Source organism: Schistocerca americana, chromosome X (assembly GCF_021461395.2).
Source record: "Schistocerca americana isolate TAMUIC-IGC-003095 chromosome X, iqSchAmer2.1, whole genome shotgun sequence".
NCBI classification, from domain to species: Eukaryota; Metazoa; Arthropoda; class Insecta; order Orthoptera; family Acrididae; genus Schistocerca; species Schistocerca americana.
Genome location: NC_060130.1, coordinates 268,607,262 through 268,626,187, shown reverse-complemented (window position 1 = coordinate 268,626,187; position 18,926 = coordinate 268,607,262). Strand labels below are relative to the sequence as shown.

The 18,926-nt window shown below is 45.6% G+C and overlaps 1 protein-coding gene across 3 annotated transcripts in view; it reads right to left on the bottom strand.

Moving 5' to 3' along the window:
• Positions 1-18,926, bottom strand: part of LOC124556784 — a 191,495-nt gene that overhangs the window by 29,805 nt on the left and 142,764 nt on the right. For all 3 annotated transcript variants that reach the window (XM_047130792.1, XM_047130794.1, XM_047130793.1), the window contains 3 exons: positions 10,125-10,227; positions 3,150-3,716; positions 2,006-2,217 (listed from right to left, as the gene is read on the bottom strand). In XM_047130792.1, coding sequence (XP_046986748.1) covers positions 2,006-2,217; positions 3,150-3,716; positions 10,125-10,227 — 882 coding nt within the window. The remainder of the gene's footprint in view (positions 1-2,005; positions 2,218-3,149; positions 3,717-10,124; positions 10,228-18,926) is intronic.

Here is an 18,926-nt window from a genome sequence, read left to right as displayed (position 1 = left end):
GTTGCAAAGCGATATGAGATGGAAGGTGCATGAGAGAACTGTGGTACGGAAAGTGAATAGTCAACTGCAGTTTATTGGGAAATTTTTTAGGAAAGACAGGTTCACCTGTAAAGGAGACTGCATATAGGACACTGGTGTGACCTATTCTTGAATACAGCTGTAGTGTTTGGGACCCGTACCAGGTCAGATTGAAGGAGACATCGAAGGAATTCAGAGGCGGCCTGCTAGATTGGTTACCAGTAGGTTTGAACACACACACACAAGTGTTATGGAGATGCTTCGGGAACTCAAATGGGAATCTCTGGAGGGAAGGCAACACTCTTTTCAAGAAACACTAGTGAGAAAATTTAGAGAATCAGCATTTGGTGCTGACTGCCAAATAATTCTCCTGCTGCAACATACACTTAGACAGTAGTTTTTCTCTTGCTCTGTGAACGGAACAGGAAATTAAATCCAAAGTAGTGGGACAGGGTACCCTCCACCATGCACTGTACAGTGGCTTGCAGAGTATCTACATAGATGTAGATGTCAACACACAACTGATTCAGAAGGAGGAGAGTTGAATGACTAGCCAATGCAATCATTGACAGGAGGAAAGAACTTTTCTGGGAGGCCAGAGGGGGAAACGAAGATTAATACAATCAGAAAAAGTAAGTCGGTGACAAATTGAGGCAGCTCTTCTAAGCAATTAAAAACTCAAGAAGAAGAACTGAAATGAGAGCCACTTTTATTCTAGATAGGAATAGTTGCTTAGTGGCCAGTAAAGACGAAGTTTTAAAGACAACACTTCACCACTTAAATTAAGCTCCACTAAGATCAATATAATGTACTGAGAAAATGGAAGGTGAGATGGGAGATGAGACACCAGCAGTCAATACAGAAAAACTGAAGAAGAGAATCACGAGGTTAAAGAACAACATGACATCTGGAGAACATGAAATTGTGGCAGAAATGCTGAAAGAAAAGAAATTTGTGATCCAAAGTGAAATACTGCATCTCACTCATAAGATATGAAACACAGGAGGAAATGTCTGAATAATAGAAATAACTCTGAAATACACATTCTCCAAAAAAGGCCAAAAGACAAACTGCTACAACTACCAAGGCATTCCCTCTGTAACATAGTATACAAAATATTGCCTACATATACAACTAAGGGCAATGTATTCACACTATGAGTATAACATGAACTTTTCACCCTATACATCGAATTTAAAAAGGAACAAAACTGAATTCACATAGAGAGACTAAATAATACTGCAAGAGTGTTTAATGACGCAAAAATCTGGTCAATCTAACAAGAATGTGCATACAATGGTTTGCAGTGTGATGGAAATGTGTCAGACACTTTAAATGAAATACAGCTCAGAGAGGGTGACACAAATCTTCTTCTTCTTCTTCTTCTCCTTCTTTTCCCCAATCTAAAGCTGCAGTGGGCCATAAGGAATGCAGTGGTTCAGAATTGAACGTGCCCCGTACGTGGTGGATGTATGTAAATTATAATGTAGCAATATGTCAAGACAAAGATGAGCTGAAAAATGTGACAGAAGAAATCACATAGCATGCTGCAAAATGTGCAACTGGGCCACCTGGTAGTTAGAATACAGTGCCTGTGTCTGCCCATGAGTGAGCTGATGTGCACCCTTATCCAACGGGGCACTGTCGAACACCCTTCCCCAGGATTTCTAAGTCCTGGCACATACAACAAAGATAAAGATAGATAAGACATCATCGTCAACCCATTGTGACATACAGCTCATATGTAGAAAGATAAGTATGTAGAACAACACTTGCTTTCTTCAATATAAGGGTTATGACAAGGATATTCAGACCAGTTAAAGATGAAGATGAGTGGAGACAACAAAAAAATAAAGTAGTCTATGATATGATGGATAGGCATTAGATTACATACACTGTTAAAAAGCAAGCAGACCTATTGAACTAGTCACATAGCATTGTCACAACAATTCATGAGAAGTAAACAGCATATTATTAGACTACTCACCATCCCTTTCTCGATCCCGGTCAAGATCACGTTCACGGTCTCGATCCCGATCACGTTCCCTGTCTCGACTGCGTTCACGATCTGGTTCACGCTCCTTTTCTCTATCGCGGTCCCGACCACGATTACGGTCCCTCTCACGATCCTTAGGCCGTTCTCTTTCAGCAGATGTTCTTTCTTGTGTTGCTTTACCCTCTCTTATGTTGAAACCATGCCTGTCAGAGGAAGTATGATCTAGTCAGTCATTGTTTACATGAAAATTAAAAATCATTCACATCAAAAACACTGCAATTTACAGTATTTTAATGTTACACAGAAGTACATCAAGGAAAAGTTTTGCAATATGACTTGAGATGAACAAGGCAGAAGCAACTTTTTGTTTACCTTCTCCAGGCAGTTTTGCCACAGCAATTATTGGTTAAGATCGAGTAACGTTACAGAAGAAGAAAGAAAATAAATTAGTAGTTTCACAATTTGCAACAGACTGACAGCTGTTCAATGCTTAGGGGAAATATTTCCTGTGTTTGCAGAAAACTGTCTTCATTGTTCCACCATATTCCAATGGTTCAATGACAACCACCTTCACTGGTTCTTGAAGGGAAACTAATGAAGATAAAATGTTATGTCAAAGAGATGTAGTGCTAACAACAACAACAATTATTATTATATATTATTTATATTATCATTATTATTATTATAACAATAATTAAAGTTGTTAGAAAGTGGTGTGCAGGACAATGCCTGGCTTGAGTTGCAGATGCCTTAACACCTTCCAAGTAACACCGAGAGCCAAGAGTTGGATCTTTAGTCACAATGGTGTTCCAACACATTGGTTAAAATTCATATTGACTCAGTATGCTGCAAGATTCTGTGGTCCCTTCCTTGATCTTCCCCGGTGTGACTGCTTGCATTTTCAGAAGTGAAAATTTTGTATGAAGGAGGGTTGCTTACCAGTGTGAAACAATGAATGTGTTCAGCAGATTGAAGAGATGCAATTATTTCAAGAAAGTAAGATAAATGGGATAATATGGAAAACTATCCTATCATATTCATAGTCAAATAAATCTGAACTAGTTTAGCTCACCTACCTCCTCCATGACTGCTACATACTTGAAATTAAGGAGCATCAATTAAAATTTTGCTTTACCTGGCTTCCTCTTTGTTACAAGTTGCAATTCCATCATTCGCTAGGCTCCTTAGGCGTTCCAGAAGACTTGGTTTCTCTCCTCTTTCTGACCATGGTGTAGAAGGTGTATCAGGAGCTGACGGATCTTTCCTATCTGGCCTGTCTCGATCCCTATCACGATCACGGTCACGATCTCTTCTATCCCTATCTCTGTCACTCCATCTACTGCCACGATCTCGATCCCTGTCACGTTCACGATCACGATCCCTATCACGATCACGGTTTCTGTCACGACCTCTGTCTCTATCACGATCTCGATCACGTTCACGGTCCCTTATATCTCTTTCCCTATCTCTGTCTCTGTCACGGTTCCTTTCTCTGCCGCGAACCTGTCCTGGATAATCCCCACTGCCCTCTTTCAGGGAATCCAATTCATTTACAAGCACTGAATTATTCTGACGACTATTATGATCACCAAGATGTTGACCAGAGTTCTGATGGTGTGACAATGGGCCCATGTGATTTGGCGGAGGTGCCGAAAATGGTGACATTCCATGGCCAACACCTGCAAGAATTTGACCAGCAACCCTGAAAAAAAGGATGTAAAGCAAAAAATAAAATTGTGGGAGAGTTGTCAAATTGATAAAATGAATACATCAAAAGAATTAAAAATGTTTTCACACCACAATGATGAAAACAGTGTCTCATAATCAAAGTTTCCTGTAAATAAAAAATCAAAACAGAGTGGGCAGCAGAGGGAGAGGGGGAGGGGTGAGGGGGAGGCGAGAGGGGGGTGAGGGGGAGGCGAGAGAGGGCAGAGAGAGGGGGCAGAGAGAGGGGGCAGAGAGGGGGTGGGAGGGGCAGAGAGGGGGCAGAGGGGCAGAGAGGGGGTGGGAGGGGCAGAGAGGGGGCAGAGAGGCAGAGGGGCAGAGAGGGGGCAGAGAGGAGGCAGAGAGGGGGCAGAGAGGGGGCAGAGAGGGGGCAGAGAGGGGGCAGAGAGGGGGGAGGGGTAGAGAGAGACAAGGGGGGAGGGGAGAGATGGGAAAGAGGCAGGGGAGGGGGGAGTGACAGAGGATGAGGGGAGGCGGGGAAGGGGGCGTGGGGGAGTGACATGGGAGGAGGGAGAGGCGGGAGGGGGAAGGTGGGGAGTGATGGAGGAGGAGAGGTGGAAGGGGACGGGGAGGGGGGGAGGCGGAAGGGGAAGAGTTGGCGGGAGGGGGAGAGTTGGCGGGAGGGGGAGAGTTGGCGGGAGGGGGAGAGTTGGCGGGAGGGGGAGAGTTGGCGGGAGGGGGAGAGTTGGCGGGAGGGGGAGAGTTGGCGGCAGGGGGAGAGTTGGCGGCAGGGGGAGAGTTGGCGGCAGGGGGAGAGTTGGCGGGAGGGGGAGAGTTGGCGGGAGGGGGAGAGTTGGCGGGAGGGGGAGAGTTGGCGGGAGGGGGAGAGTTGGCGGGAGGGGGAGAGTTGGCGGGAGGGGGAGAGTTGGCGGGAGGGGGAGAGTTGGCGGGAGGGGGAGAAGGCAGGAGGGGGAGAGAGGCAGGAGGGGGAGAGAGGCAGGGGGGGGAAAGAGGCAGGAGGGGGAGAGAGGCAGGGGGGGAGAGAGGCAGGAGGGGGAGAGAGGCAGGAGGGGGAGGGGAAGAGAAGCGGGTGGGGGAGAGGAGGGGAAGGTGAAGAGGGGCATGAGGGGGGAGGGGAAAAGGGCGTGAGGGGGGAGGGGAAGAGAGGCGGGAGAGAGAGAGAGAGAGAGAGAGAGAGAGAGAGAGAGAGAGAGAGAGAGAGAGAGAGAGAGAGAGAGGCAAGGGGGGAGAGGAGAGAGGGGAGAGAGACGGACGAGGGGGGGTGACAGAGGAGGGGGAAGGAGGGGGAGGGGGTAGGCGGGGGAGGGGGTGAGGCGGGAGGGGGAGAGTGGTGGGAGGGGGAGAGGGGGGAGAGGCGGGAGCGGGTGAGGGAGGGGTGAGAGGCGGGAGCGGGTGGGGGAGGGGTGAGAGGCGGAAGCGGGTGGGGGAGGGGGGATAGGCGGGTGGGAGAGGGGGGAGAGGCAAGAGCGGTGGGGGAGGGGGGATAGGCAAAAGCGGTGGGGGAGGGGGGAGAGGCAAGAGCGGGTGGGGGAGGGGGGGAGAGGCAAGAGCGGGTGGGGGAGGGGGGAGAGGCAAGAGCGGGTGGGGGAGGGGGGAGAGGCAAGAGCGGGTGGGGGAGGGGGAGAGGCGGGAGCGGGTGGGGGAGGGCGGATAGGCGGGAGCGGGAGGGGGGAGAGGCGGGAGCGGGTGGGGGAGGGCGGATAGGCGGGAGCGGGTGGGGGAGGGCGGATAGGCGGGAGCGGGTGGGGGAGGGCGTATAGGCGGCAGCGGGTGGGGGAGGGGGAGAGGCGGGAGCGGGTGGGGGAGGGGGAGAGGCGGGAGCGGGTGGGGGAGGGGGGAGAGGCGGGAGCGGGTGGGGGAGGGGGGAGAGGCGGGAGCGGGTGGGGGAGGGGGGAGAGGCGGGAGCGGGTGGTGGAGGGGGGGGAGGGGGGAGAGGCGGGAGCGGGTGGTGGAGGGGGGGGAGGGGGGAGAGGCGGGAGCGGGTGGTGGAGGGGGGGGAGGGGGGAGAGGCGGGAGCGGGTGGTGGAGGGGGGAGAGGCGGGAGCGGGTGGTGGAGGGGGGAAAGGCGGGAGCGGGTGGTGGAGGGGGGAAAGGCGGGAGCGGGTGGTGGAGGGGGGAGAGGCGGGAGCGGGTGGTGGAGGGGGGAGAGGCGGGAGCGGGTGGTGGAGGGGGGAGAGGCGGGAGCGGGTGGTGGAGGGGGGAGAGGCGGGAGCGGGTGGTGGAGGGGGGAGAGGCGGGAGCGGGTGGTGGAGGGGGGAGAGGCGGGAGCGGGTGGGGGGGTGGGGGTGGGAAAGGCGAGAGCGGGTGGGGGGGGGGTGGGAAAGGCGAGAGCGGGTGGGGGAGGTGGGAAAGGCGAGAGCGGGTGGGGGAGGTGGGAACTGCGAGAGCTGGTGGGGGAGGGAGGAGAGGCGGCAGGGGGTGTGGGACGGGGGGAGGCGTGAGTGGGGGGAGAGGCGGGAGCAGGGGGAGAGGCGGGAGCGGGGGGGAGAGGCGGGAGCGGGGGGGGAGAGGCGGGAGCGGGGGGAGAGGCGGGAGCGGGGGGGGGAGAGAGAACCGGGAGCGGGGGGGAGAGGCGGGAGCGGGGGGTGAGAGAGAACCGGGAGGGGGAGGGGCGGGAGAGCTGGGAGGCTAGAGAACCGGGAGGGGGAGGGGCGGGAGAGCCGGGAGGCGAGAGAACCGGGAGGGGGAGGGGCGGGAGAGCCGGGTGGCGAGAGAATCGGGAGGGGGAGGGGCGGGAGAACCGGGAGGGGGAGGGGCGGGAGAATCGGGAGGGGGAGGGGCGGGAGAACTGGGAGGGGGAGGGGCAGGAGAACCGGGAGGGGGAGGGGCGGGAGAACCGGGGGGAGGGGCTGGAGACCCAGGAGGGGAGGAGCAAGAGAACCGGGGGGGGCGGGGGAGCCAGGACAGGGAAGGGGGAGGGGGCGGGGGAGACAGGACAGGGAAGGGGGAGGGGGCGGGGGAGACAGGACAGGGAAGGGCGGGGGAGCCAGGACAGGGAAGGGCGGGGGAGCCGGGACGGGGATGGGTGAGGGGAAGGGGTAGGGAGGGGGAGGGAGAGCTGTGAGGGGGGAGGGCAGTGAAGGGGGAGGGCTGGGAGGAGGGGGAGGGCTGGGAGGAAGGGGAGAGCTGGGAGGGCTTCACATAACCTCCCCCTCCTCTCACCTCCCCCTCACCGCACCACCTCCTCTTCACCTCCCCTCCCCTATACTCCTCTCTGGCCCCTCTCCTCCCGTCCCAGCTCTCTCCCCCTCCCCACTCTCTCCCAAGTGGAGATGGAGTGGGATATGTGAAGCTCTACGGAAAAATTTTCACTTCAGATATATACTTTCAAGATGGATGAAATGTAAGTTTTGTTACATTGGCACATTTTGCAGTAACATGTCAACTTGATTGATGGAATAGATTTGTTTGTAATTTGTGTGTGTACTGTCTACTTTGTGCAAAAAATAAACTGGAACACCAGGCCACTAAAAAATGATTTGCTCCATATATTTTATCACTAATGCAATTTTATCCACAGTCTGTGAATATTTTTTAGGAATCTTCATCTTTACTTAGAACATATAAGAAATGACCACTGAAATCAAATGTGGCCTTACTGCTCAGAATATGATGTGCATGGAAGACAACCCAAAAATTCCACATGTGAATTCATTATAATGGGGCACAATATGGTATTGAACAATTTGTGACTAAATATATATGAAAAACCTTACAGCAAAGCTATGTTAAAACAATGAGTATGATTTATTTTACATGAAGAATTGATAGCTTTCAGTAAGTTGGGTGTTGCGTTTGCTGAATGCTGACCCAAAACAAATGCGAAAAGAATTTCCCAGCAATGTTAGGCTTTAAAATAATTCAACTGACCTTATGTACCAATTTGCTACTGTAGATAACATTTAGATTAATTACTTAATATTAATCTTATTCCCAGCAATGTTAGGCTTTAAAATAATTCAACTGACCTTATGTACCAATTTGCTACTGTAGATAACATTTAGATTAATTACTTAATATTAGAAACAAAACAGCAACCATAATTGTGTGTGGATGTTGTGCCCCTGCACCAATGTTGATCTGCCAGGAAGAATATAGCCTTTGTTTTCTGTGACTCTTAATGATTACTTTATGACAGTTCAAACAGTAAGACGATATACTAAGCACGTTTTCTGGAATAATTTGATGAAAATATGCGACCACAATTGTTTTGGCAATGGTAAAACTAAGCAAACTGATGTACAAATTGCTGGACCATCTACCTTATTAACCAGGTTTGGCAATCTCAAACTCCCAGTTATTGATACATAAAATGAAATTTGTGTCCAGAAAGCTGTTAGGAATCAAATGAAGAAGTTATGGCAGTCATGAATGGGTTTTCAGCGCACCTTCCAAAATAACATATCAATGAATGTGTTCACGATGAGAAAAAAGTGGTTGAACAAAATACACTTACCTCAAAGGGGGTTGTGTCGGAAAAGAAGTGCATTTTTCACTTAAGACACACAGTTTCAGACCATGAAATGTTTCCCCTGACCCTGTATATACACTCCTGGAAATGGAAAAAAGAACACATTGACACCGGTGTGTCAGACCCACCATACTTGCTCCGGACACTGCGAGAGGGCTGTACAAGCAATGATCACACACACGGCACAGCGGACACACCAGGAACCGCGGTGTTGGCCGTCGAATGGCGCTAGCTGCGCAGTATTTGTGCACCGCCGCTGTCAGTGTCAGCCAGTTTGCCGTGGCATACGGAGCTCCATCGCAGTCTTTAACACTGGTAGCATGCCGCGACAGCGTGGACGTGAACCGTACGTGCAGTTGACGGACTTTGAGCGAGGGCGTATAGTGGGCATGCGGGAGGCCGGGTGGATGTACCGCCGAATTGCTCAACATGTGGGGCGTGAGGTCTCCACAGTACATCGATGTTGTCGCCAGTGGTCGGCGGAAGGTGCACGTGCCCGTCGACCTGGGACCGGACCGCAGCGACGCACGGATGCACGCCAAGACCGTAGGATCCTACGCAGTGCCGTAGGGGACCGCACCGCCACTTCCCAGCAAATTATGGACACTGTTGCTAGTGGGGTATCGGCGAGGACCATTCGCAACCGACTCCATGAAGCTGGGCTACGGTCCCGCACACCGTTAGGCCGTCTTCCGCTCACGCCCCAACATCGTGCAGCCCGCCTCCAGTGGTGTCGCGACAGGCGTGAATGGAGGGACGCATGGAGACGTGTCGTCTTCAGCGATGAGAGTCGCTTCTGCCTTGGTGCCAATGATGGTCGTATGCGTGTTTGGCGCCGTGCAGGTGAGCGCCACAATCAGGACTGCATACGACCGAGGCACACAGGGCCAACACCCGGCATCATGGTGTGGGGAGCGATCTCCTACACTGGCCGTACACCACTGGTGATCGTCGAGGGGACACTGAATAGTGCACGGTACATCCAAACCGTCATCGAACCCATCATTCTACCATTCCTAGACCGGCAAGGGAACTTGCTGTTCCAACAGGACAATGCACGTCCGCATGTATCCCGTGCCACCCAATGTGCTCTAGAAGGTGTTAAGTCAACTACCCTGGCCAGCAAGATCTCCGGATCTGTCCCCCATTGAGCATGTTTGGGACTGGATGAAGCGTCGTCTCACGCGGTCTGCACGTCCAGCACAAACGCTGGTCCAACTGAGGCGCCAGGTGGAAATGGCATGGCAAGCCGTTCCACAGGACTACATCCAGCATCTCTACGATCGTCTCCATGGGAGAATAGCAGCCTGCATTGCTGCGAAAGGCGGATATACACTGTACTAGTGCCGACATTGTGCATGCTCTGTTGCCTGTGTCTATGTGCCTGTGGTTCTGTCAGTGTGATCATGTGATGTATCTGACCCCAGGAATGTGTCAATAAAGTTTCCCCTTCCTGGGACAATGAATTCACGGTGTTCTTATTTCAATTTCCAGGAGTGTAGTCTTTTGGGCACCACAGGCAATACCTGATGATAGTTTGGAGCTTAAATAAAATAGACTTAACACTATTGCTTGAATACTACAAGCTCCAGACTTCTTAATGCTAACTGGAAAATTATGTCAGACTAAAAAATCAAAACTATTTATGATAGTTTCTTTGCATGTATGTCTCCTACAAAGGATATCAGCAGATGAGGTGTAAACTGCTTGTGGCTAAAATAAAAATATCCTTATGATCTCAACAGTAAATTATCACAGTCTAGCCTTAAAGCATAAAACTTTTAATTTAAGGGACAAGCTTGAAGAGACGTGTGTGTGTGTGTGTGTGTGTGTGTGTGTGTGTGTGTGTGAGAGAGAGAGAGAGAGAGAGAGAGAGAGAGAGAGAGAGAGAGAGAGAGAGACAGAGAGAGGGGGGGGGGGGGGGGCAGATGCACAGCAAAATTAGATGTCTACCTGGATGATGAGTCTGCAGAACTGTTTGCTTTACCATCAATATCTTCCATATCCATATCCATGTTGGAAGTGTCATCACGGCTAATTCTAGGCACCTGAACACCTGCAAATAAACCAAAAATGTTATACACTCTTAACGTGTGTAACTCTCAAAGACCCAACTTACTTCTCCACTCCAGAGATTTTCTTTGATAATAACAACTGACAGCACAAATAATAATAAAAGAGTTTCTCTGCCGCTTGAAGTCTCAGTTAAGTATATCGTCTCCAGAAAGAATTTATCAGACGAAATTTTTAAATGCCGGTTATCAGTTAGGACAATTACAATGTGTCATCACTAATGATCATAACAGTCAACTATTAACTGCTAATGACTCATCATATGTGGAGGATAGTGATGAAAACTGATTGCACGGGAAGAGCAAGGATTAACTTTTTGTAACATACCTGGTAGTGAAACAAATGACGAAAGTTACAGCACCTTCAAGAAAAATTAAGTCCACGATATACATAGAACTACTTACACTCCCGTCACAGTGAAAAACTGTAGTCACATATCGTACCATAAAGGTTAGTAATAAACATGGTAATGGGCTCAGCTTGCTCATACATCACTAGATAGCACAATTCACATAAAAAATATGCATTATATTTGGTATTACTGTCAAATTAAGTTACAACTTACTTTCACAGATATGAATTCCACGTGTAAAATGAAAAATGCAAACCTTATGCAGGTCTTTGTCACTATGTCAGTGTAAACTACACTGAAATCCGTTAGCTCACATTTCAAATAAAATTGCACATGACATGTTTAAAATCCAAAGCTCAAAAGACATTCATGTCGAATTTTACTGGATTGTGAAAAAATTGGACTGTGTAAAAATTGGGACTTCATACGGGCACTGATGATCGTGCAGTTGAGCACCCCACAAACCAAACATCGTAATCATCATCAGTAGTTTCAGGTCACCCATTCAAAAGCAAACAGATTACCCACATCATGGAGACCAGCATGAGGCATATCTAATAAGACAGCAACAGAGACTGCTGGGTGGCAGCACTGACTGTAGTGGACCAGCCCACCAGCAAGCCAGAATAAACGAAACATTGTTTGGCCACTCTGACACAACAGATGGCTGATACACTCCACAGAGGGACTGATAGCATGGGCACACTGGCTGTTCTGCAATCTTTCTTACACCATTTTAAAGAAACTATTTGGTAAAAAAAATTATTCTTTTTTATCATGTAGCTTCAGTCTTCAGTTTCACAGTGAAGTGCCCATCATTTAGTTAATGGTCATACTTACTGTGAAATTTCCCAATGAACTAACACACTGCACAAAATTCAAATAGATTGCGACAAAAAATAGGAGTTGCTATGAATTTACACTTTGTGCAGGTTAGGTCATACACTGCTATAAATGAAATGTAGCTAACATACTCAATTTTTCTTTAAACTTCGGAGGAAATCTATATCTAACTTCAATCTCATGAAAATGGATTTTAAGTAGCGGGTTCACTTCTACTCATGCACTCTTAAAAGTACAGTAGTAATGAAATATTCATAACATCTGTTGTATCTCCTAACTTGTTTGAGGTACTGAAATGGGTTTCTCGCACATAAAGAGGGGAGTCTTTCACTATACGATTAACACAAAATCATAATTAATGGAATAATCCATTTTTTGCAGGGACAACGATAGCTGGTGGAATGAGAATTAGTGTGGCTTTGTAACAACACAAGTGAAGAAATTACATACTTATTTTTATCCTGAGAATGTGGTTTTTCATAAGCTGTTCACCTGATTTGTCCTCAGTTCCTTATTTTATTAAACCACTGTTTCATGATTCCATCACAATTGCAACTGCATTAGCATGTTAGTGGGATTCCTGTGTAAACTTCACTGTGTTTTGCACAAGCAGTAAATTTTAATGTGACAACAAGAGAAATGTAGATGTTACTCAAAATTCACCACTGATGACACTTCTCTGAATGTAAAGAAAGGTTAATAAGTCAAATGAAAATAAGCAGCTCCTGCTTCAATTTCAATGGAATCTGTAACACAGTAAGTTTCTAATAATGAACAGCTTGGGGCGTGGTGGGTTATTCTCTCATTATCCATTAAACAATCAGTCCATATGCCTAGATAGGTTTAAGGTTGTCTGCCCCTTCACGCTGCAATGGTAGATACTTGATTAGCTGACAAATGCAGTGTTGACGAAAATTCGACTACATACCTACCACGCAAAGGCCACATAACTCCAGTCCATGAGCAGTGGCTGAAAGTTGGTTAAACTTGCACGATTCATTTGAAAAAATGTCTACAATTTCCTTTAAGTTGGTTTGTTGTCATTAAAACACAGAAAATACCTTTCAAGCCCATATTTAATATCCCGACATCATTATGCAATTCTACTGACGTCTCTGTTAGTAAAGAAGTGCTCACTATAATGTCTCGTAATCAGCAGGAAACACACCACGTGGAGTTTATGTACGACATGTGATGTTCAAATGTGAATATCTCCTAAAATCAACTACTCTCAAAGCTCAAACTTTCCCAAAGTACTGGTTACTGTACTCGCTTTTCGTCAACGACACGTAGGACCAATCAAACTGCGCGAATTTCTTAATTTTGGTATAAATTTGATCAGCATGGTTTAACGTAGGTGTTTACCAGAAGATTGCTCCCAAGTGACTAAACTGACTCATAGATTTTAGGCACAGAGCCCGACTTGAATGTGCGGAAAATGCCAAATTCCTACTAGCTAGTATGTGAAGCAGCCAATATTATTACCACAAGTAATTTAGACTACAAATCTCATAATGTTGAAACTAAATAAAATTTAATGAAAAAATAAAATACAATTACTTTCCACAAAATAAATTACTAATAAATTTAATACTCAACACCCCTTCTGGCTGCCTTTTACAAAATCACGTTGACTCAAACATACATCACAAATCCTCCTACTGCACAACAACCTTCTCACATACATTTACACAGTTTCAATAAAATACCACATCCTCACTTAAAGTATGCCCTTCATTCACTCTCCCCAAAACACTCACACCACCACAACACGATGAAACAATAATTTTCCAAAGTACTTTTAACTATTTCAGAAATTTGTGGTAATGAAACCAAACATAATTCCAGAAAATCAGATTATAGGAACCTATCCTCTTGGCTGTAGTTTCAAATGAAACTATAGATGTATACATTACAGTTCCTTATTCAGTTTCTCAATGCCAGCACAGGTATTGTGTGTTTTAGGTAAAGAATTACATCTCCGAAAGTACTGAAGTTATTGATTTGAAATTTTAACAATAGGGTTGTGTTACCCATAGAATTTGGTATACTTAGTGTGAAAAAGTTCGATTAATATTTAATGGTACTTCTTCAGATGCACAGAGTGTATGTGTAATGTACTGCACGCAGTGCTAAGTAAGTATCTGGCTCGCTCAGCCCAGTAGCCAGCACCAGCTGTGTCAGTGTGAGAACAAAACATCAGCTCTCCTCCCAGCTCCACGGCAAGCTATGCTTTCAATGCAAGATGACAACTCATAATAATCTGCTATGTTTGAACATGGTACTGAAACTTAGCGAAGTATTTACTTTCTACACCTCAATGATCTGAGAAATATGAAAAATTCACACACTATTTTTGGTCCTATGAGGCAAGGACTAAACTTATTCACCTCAGATATCTTTTAGTTTATATAAGATACTGACAATCTATTTTCCCCTTGACAAGCAGTTGGCATGATGCTGCAAGTCGGTGAAGTGATAACAGCTTCAAAGCTACAACATACATTGCCTCAACAAGAAGTACTATTCTGGAGCCAAAAAGGAGCATAGTTCTATTTGTTAAAGCACCATTAATTCCTTTTATATGCTGCTGTAACTACTCATCAAGGCCAAAACAGATTATATCTTTAATGTATCAAAAAGATCTTTTAGGTAAAAAAGTTCAGCAACACCATTTAAATGGGGATAAGACCTGTGTGCTGCGAATTGTTTTCGTATTTCTCACTGGAGCATAGAAATAAAATCCCTCAGCCACTATTCATTATTACACACACACTGGGTTACCAGAGTCGACTAAAACTGCAACAGGAGTTATTTATTTTCGCTCAACTTACTGAACTTACTTTACTTTCTGAGAAGCAACATCAGTGGTGAATTTGGAGTAACAGTAACATTTCTCCTGTTGCCATATTAAAATTTGCTTATTCTGCCACAACACAGTGAAATTTACATAATGTCTCCTCACTAACATGTTACTGCTGTTGTGATAATGACAAAATCCTGAGAGAGAGTTTAATTAAACAAGGAACTAAGGGGAAATCAGGTCAACAGCTTATGAAAGAGAACATTCTCAGAAAAAAATAATTATTATCATAAATGTGTATCAGTAATTTCTTCACTTCTGCTGTTGCAAGGCACACTAATTCTCATTTCATCAGCCATTGATGACCCTTAAAACATTTTATTACCATTGAAAAAGTGTGCAGTTACTGAATATTGAAAGAACTGTGACAGACACCCAAACAACAGGGAACTGACATGCATTGAGACTACGAAATAGTGCATTGATAATGGCTAGGCACTAGCCAAAATCTGGATTTGCCAAATGAAACCTGCAAAAAAGGATGACTGACTGCTGTGCTCTATCATTTATAAATCAGATCACTGTCGCTGAGTGTACCCACGTTCCTTATGGAAGGTAACCTGATGAATTTCTACAGAAACAGAAACTACTACATAATAGGTATAAAACAAAGCATAGGGCTATAGACAGAGATGCTGAATGAAACACATTTGTCAGGCAAGAGAGCAATGCATAAAACCTTCAGTGACTTACTGTAGCAGAATATTGTCAAATTAGCTTTGACAAAACCCAAAGAAAGTTTCATCATATGTAAAGGCTGTTAAGTGGCACCAAAGTTAATGTTCCATCACTCACTGACAAGACTGTAACTTAAGCTGAGAGTAGCAAAGCAAAAACAGAAATGCTCAACTCTGTTTTCAAATATTTCTTTACAAAGAAAAACCCAGTATTGCCCCAACTTAATTCTTGTACCACTGAAAAGATGAATGACATAGATATTAGTGGCAGTAGTGTTGAGAAACTGTTGAAATTGTTAAAAATAAACAGAGCTCCAGTGTCCGATGGAATCCTTATTACATTCTATACTCAATTCACTGCTGAGTTAGCCCCTCCATTAACTGTAATCTATCATGGATCCCTCAAACAAAAAACTGTGCCAAGTAGTTGGAAGAAAGCATAGGTCAGACCTGTCTACAAGAAGGGTAACAAAAGTGGCCCACAAAAGTACCATCCTATATCCTAGACATCCATGCAAGATGACAACTCATAATAATCTGCTATGTTAGAACATGGTACTGAAACTTAGCGAAGTATTTACTTTCTACACCTGAATGATCAGAGATATGAAAAATTCACACCATATTTTTGGTCCTATGAGGCAAGGACTAAACTTATTCACCTCAGATATCTTTTAGTTTATATAAGATACTGACAAGCTCCAATGTAATGAAGTATCTCGAATAGAATGACCACCTCCATGCCAACCTTCAAGGATTTCGCAAATGTAGATCATGTGAAACCCAACTCACACTTTTCTCACGTGGCACCCAGAAAGCCATGGATCAAGGCAGTCTGGTAGATGTAGTATTTCTCAATTTCTGAAAAGCATTTGACTCGGTACCACACCTATGCTTTTTATCAGAAGTTCTATAACAGGGGGTACCAGATGAAATATGTGACTGGATTGAGGATTACTTGGTAGGGAGGACACAGCACATTATCTTGGATGGAGAATCATCAACAAATATAGAAGTAACTTTGAGTGTACTGCTCGGAAGCATGTTGAGTCCCTTGCTGTTAATGTTGTATATTAATGATCTTGCAGACAATATTAATAGTAACCTCAGACTTTTCACAGATGATGCAGTTATCTACAACAAAATACAGTCTCAACAAAGCTGTACAAGTATTCAGACAGATTTTGATAATATTTCAAAGCGGTTCAATGATTGGCAGTTTGCATTAAATATTCGAAAACGTAAAATTGTGCGCTTCACAAAAATAAGGTACCCTATGAATGTAATATAAGTGAGTCACAGCTGGAATCTGTAAACTCAGATACTTGCATGAATGACTTAGTAGGGACATGAAGTTGAATGACCACATGGGCTCAGTCATGGGTAAAACAAGTGGCAGACTTTGGTTTACTGGTATAATACTAGGGAAATGCACTCTTTTTACGAAGGATACTGCTTACAAAGCAACTGTGTGACCCATCTTAGAATACTGCTCAAGTGTGTGTGGCCTGTACCAAATAGGACTGGCAGAGGCTATTGAACGTATACAGAGAAGGGCAGCAAGAATGGTCATAGGTTTGTTTGACATGTGGGAGAGTGTCATGGAGATGTTGAAAGAACTGTACTGGCAGATTCTTTAAGATACACAGAAACTGTTCCCAGAATGTCTACTAATGAAGATTTGAGAACAGGATTTAAATGATGACTCTGGAAATATACTACAGCCTCCTACATATCAGTCCCATAGGGCTCATGAGGATAAGATTAGATTAATTACAGCATGGACAGAGGCAAAGGAACATACCCTCTGCCACGCACTTCACAATGGTTCACAGAGTATGGATGTAGACATAGAACAGTGTCACATGACTTCACTTCACGAGACACTGCAGGGAGGTTTGGAATTTAATCCAAGACAATGGTGGAAAGACTGGTGATCGGAAACTTTACACCACCACCTTTCCTCTCCTTGACGGAGAAATATTGGCAGTGAAAATTTCATCCCCGGTTTGAACCAGCTTACCTCTGAGTCGAGTGCTACCCCAGAGGCATGAGTTAGCGACCTTGGCTATGGAGGCACGTAAGTAATGCACATTATACAATAAAAGATTACTTAGAGGACTCAGAGTAGAGAATAATGATGAAAAGAGAAAACTATAACACCATCAAATTATACTAAATAATGACAATGCAATACTCCTGTAAGAAAATGTGCCAAGGTGTATAGTGCATAACTAATGTCTTGTCAATCCTCTGAATTCAAAATCTCGCTCCTCAGAGAAGGAGGAAACTCAGATGGTCTGAAAGGAGTGTGTCGAGACATACATGTTCTTGGTCCTGGAGTAACCAGTGGGTATTATGACAAATCCTGTATTATTGTGAGATGAGCCCTGGATGAGTAAATAAAAGATTACTAGCTACCAATTAGTACAGCACCGTACACACTAATGTACCCCCTAGACGGCCGCAGTGGCCGAGCGGTTCTAGGCGCTTCAGTCTGGAACTGCGCGACTGTTATGGTCGCAGGTTCGAATCCTGCCTCGGGCATGGATGTGTATGATGTCCTTAGGTTAGTTAAGTTTAAGTAGTTCTAACTTCTAGGGGACTGATGACCTCAGATGTTAAGTCCCATAGTGCTCAGAGCCATTTTTAATGTACCCCCTACCGGGTGCCATCTTTGGTTTGGTGTTGGTGGACTAAAGGAATGTGTATACTCAGTTCACAGTGAAATAATTTGCTACCTAACTGTGGTTGTAGACAATGTGACACTTGAGGCAGTGCACCAATACTGTGCCAATAATAAAGATGAAGATTTTGAAACTTCTGTTCACTTCAACCCATCTTCTACTCATGCATACACCTATCACTAGAGTACAACTGCATTGATGAGCCAAAACACTATGACCACTGCCCACTGCAAGACTGACTGTTGCCTAGTGTCGCTGTCGGTACATGATGCAGTACAGAAAGTATGTAAGAGGAGAAGGGATGAATGGGGAAATCCACTGACATAAGCGACTTTGCAAAAGAGTAAATTGTTTTGGCCCAGCTCCTGGGAATGTGCATCTCTGAAATGGTGTAGCTGGTTGGCAGTTTTCATTCTATTCTTATGACCATCTATGGAAAGTGGTTTAAGGACAGTGAAACCATGAGTGGGCAATTAGATGTTGGACTCAAAGCATCATCACAGAATGTGGAGGTCTGAGGATTGTACACGCTGTCCAAGCAAGATAGTAGGTGATCTGATGCCAGAGTACAATGCTGGTGCAGGCACAAGTGTTTTGAAGCACACCTTTCAGTGTACACTGTTGAAAGTGGGTGCCTACAGCAAACAAATACTGTGTGTTCCCTTGCTGACCCACTAGCATCATCAATTATGATGGCAGTGAGCACAGGATCACTGAGATTGGACCATGGATCAATGGAAAGATGTTGCCTGGTTGCATAAATCATGTTTCTTGTTACACAAGGCTAATAGTACTTTATGGACACCCTTTCACCTTGGAGAATGGTTACTCGAAACACGCACTATGCCATGGACACAGTGCAGTGGGAACAGCATTATACTACAAGGGATGTTCACCATAGCTTCCGTGAGACCTCTGCTAGTAATCAAATACACCTCAACAGCTGTGGACTGTGTGAACATTATTGCAGACCATCTGCATACCTTAATGCTTTATTTCTTTCCTGATGGAGATGGCATCATCCAGCAGGATAATTGTATGCCTCAGAATGCCACAATCACGCTACAATAGCAAACTGACACTTACGTCCTGGCCATCAAATTTGCTTGATCTGAACTCAATTGAACATCTGGAACACTATCAGATGTCAGTTCCACACTAACAAATCACCAGTCTGTCATTTACGAAAATTGCGTGACCTGTGCATAGACATCTAGTGCCACATACCTTCAGAAACCTAGCAAGAATTGTCAAATCCAC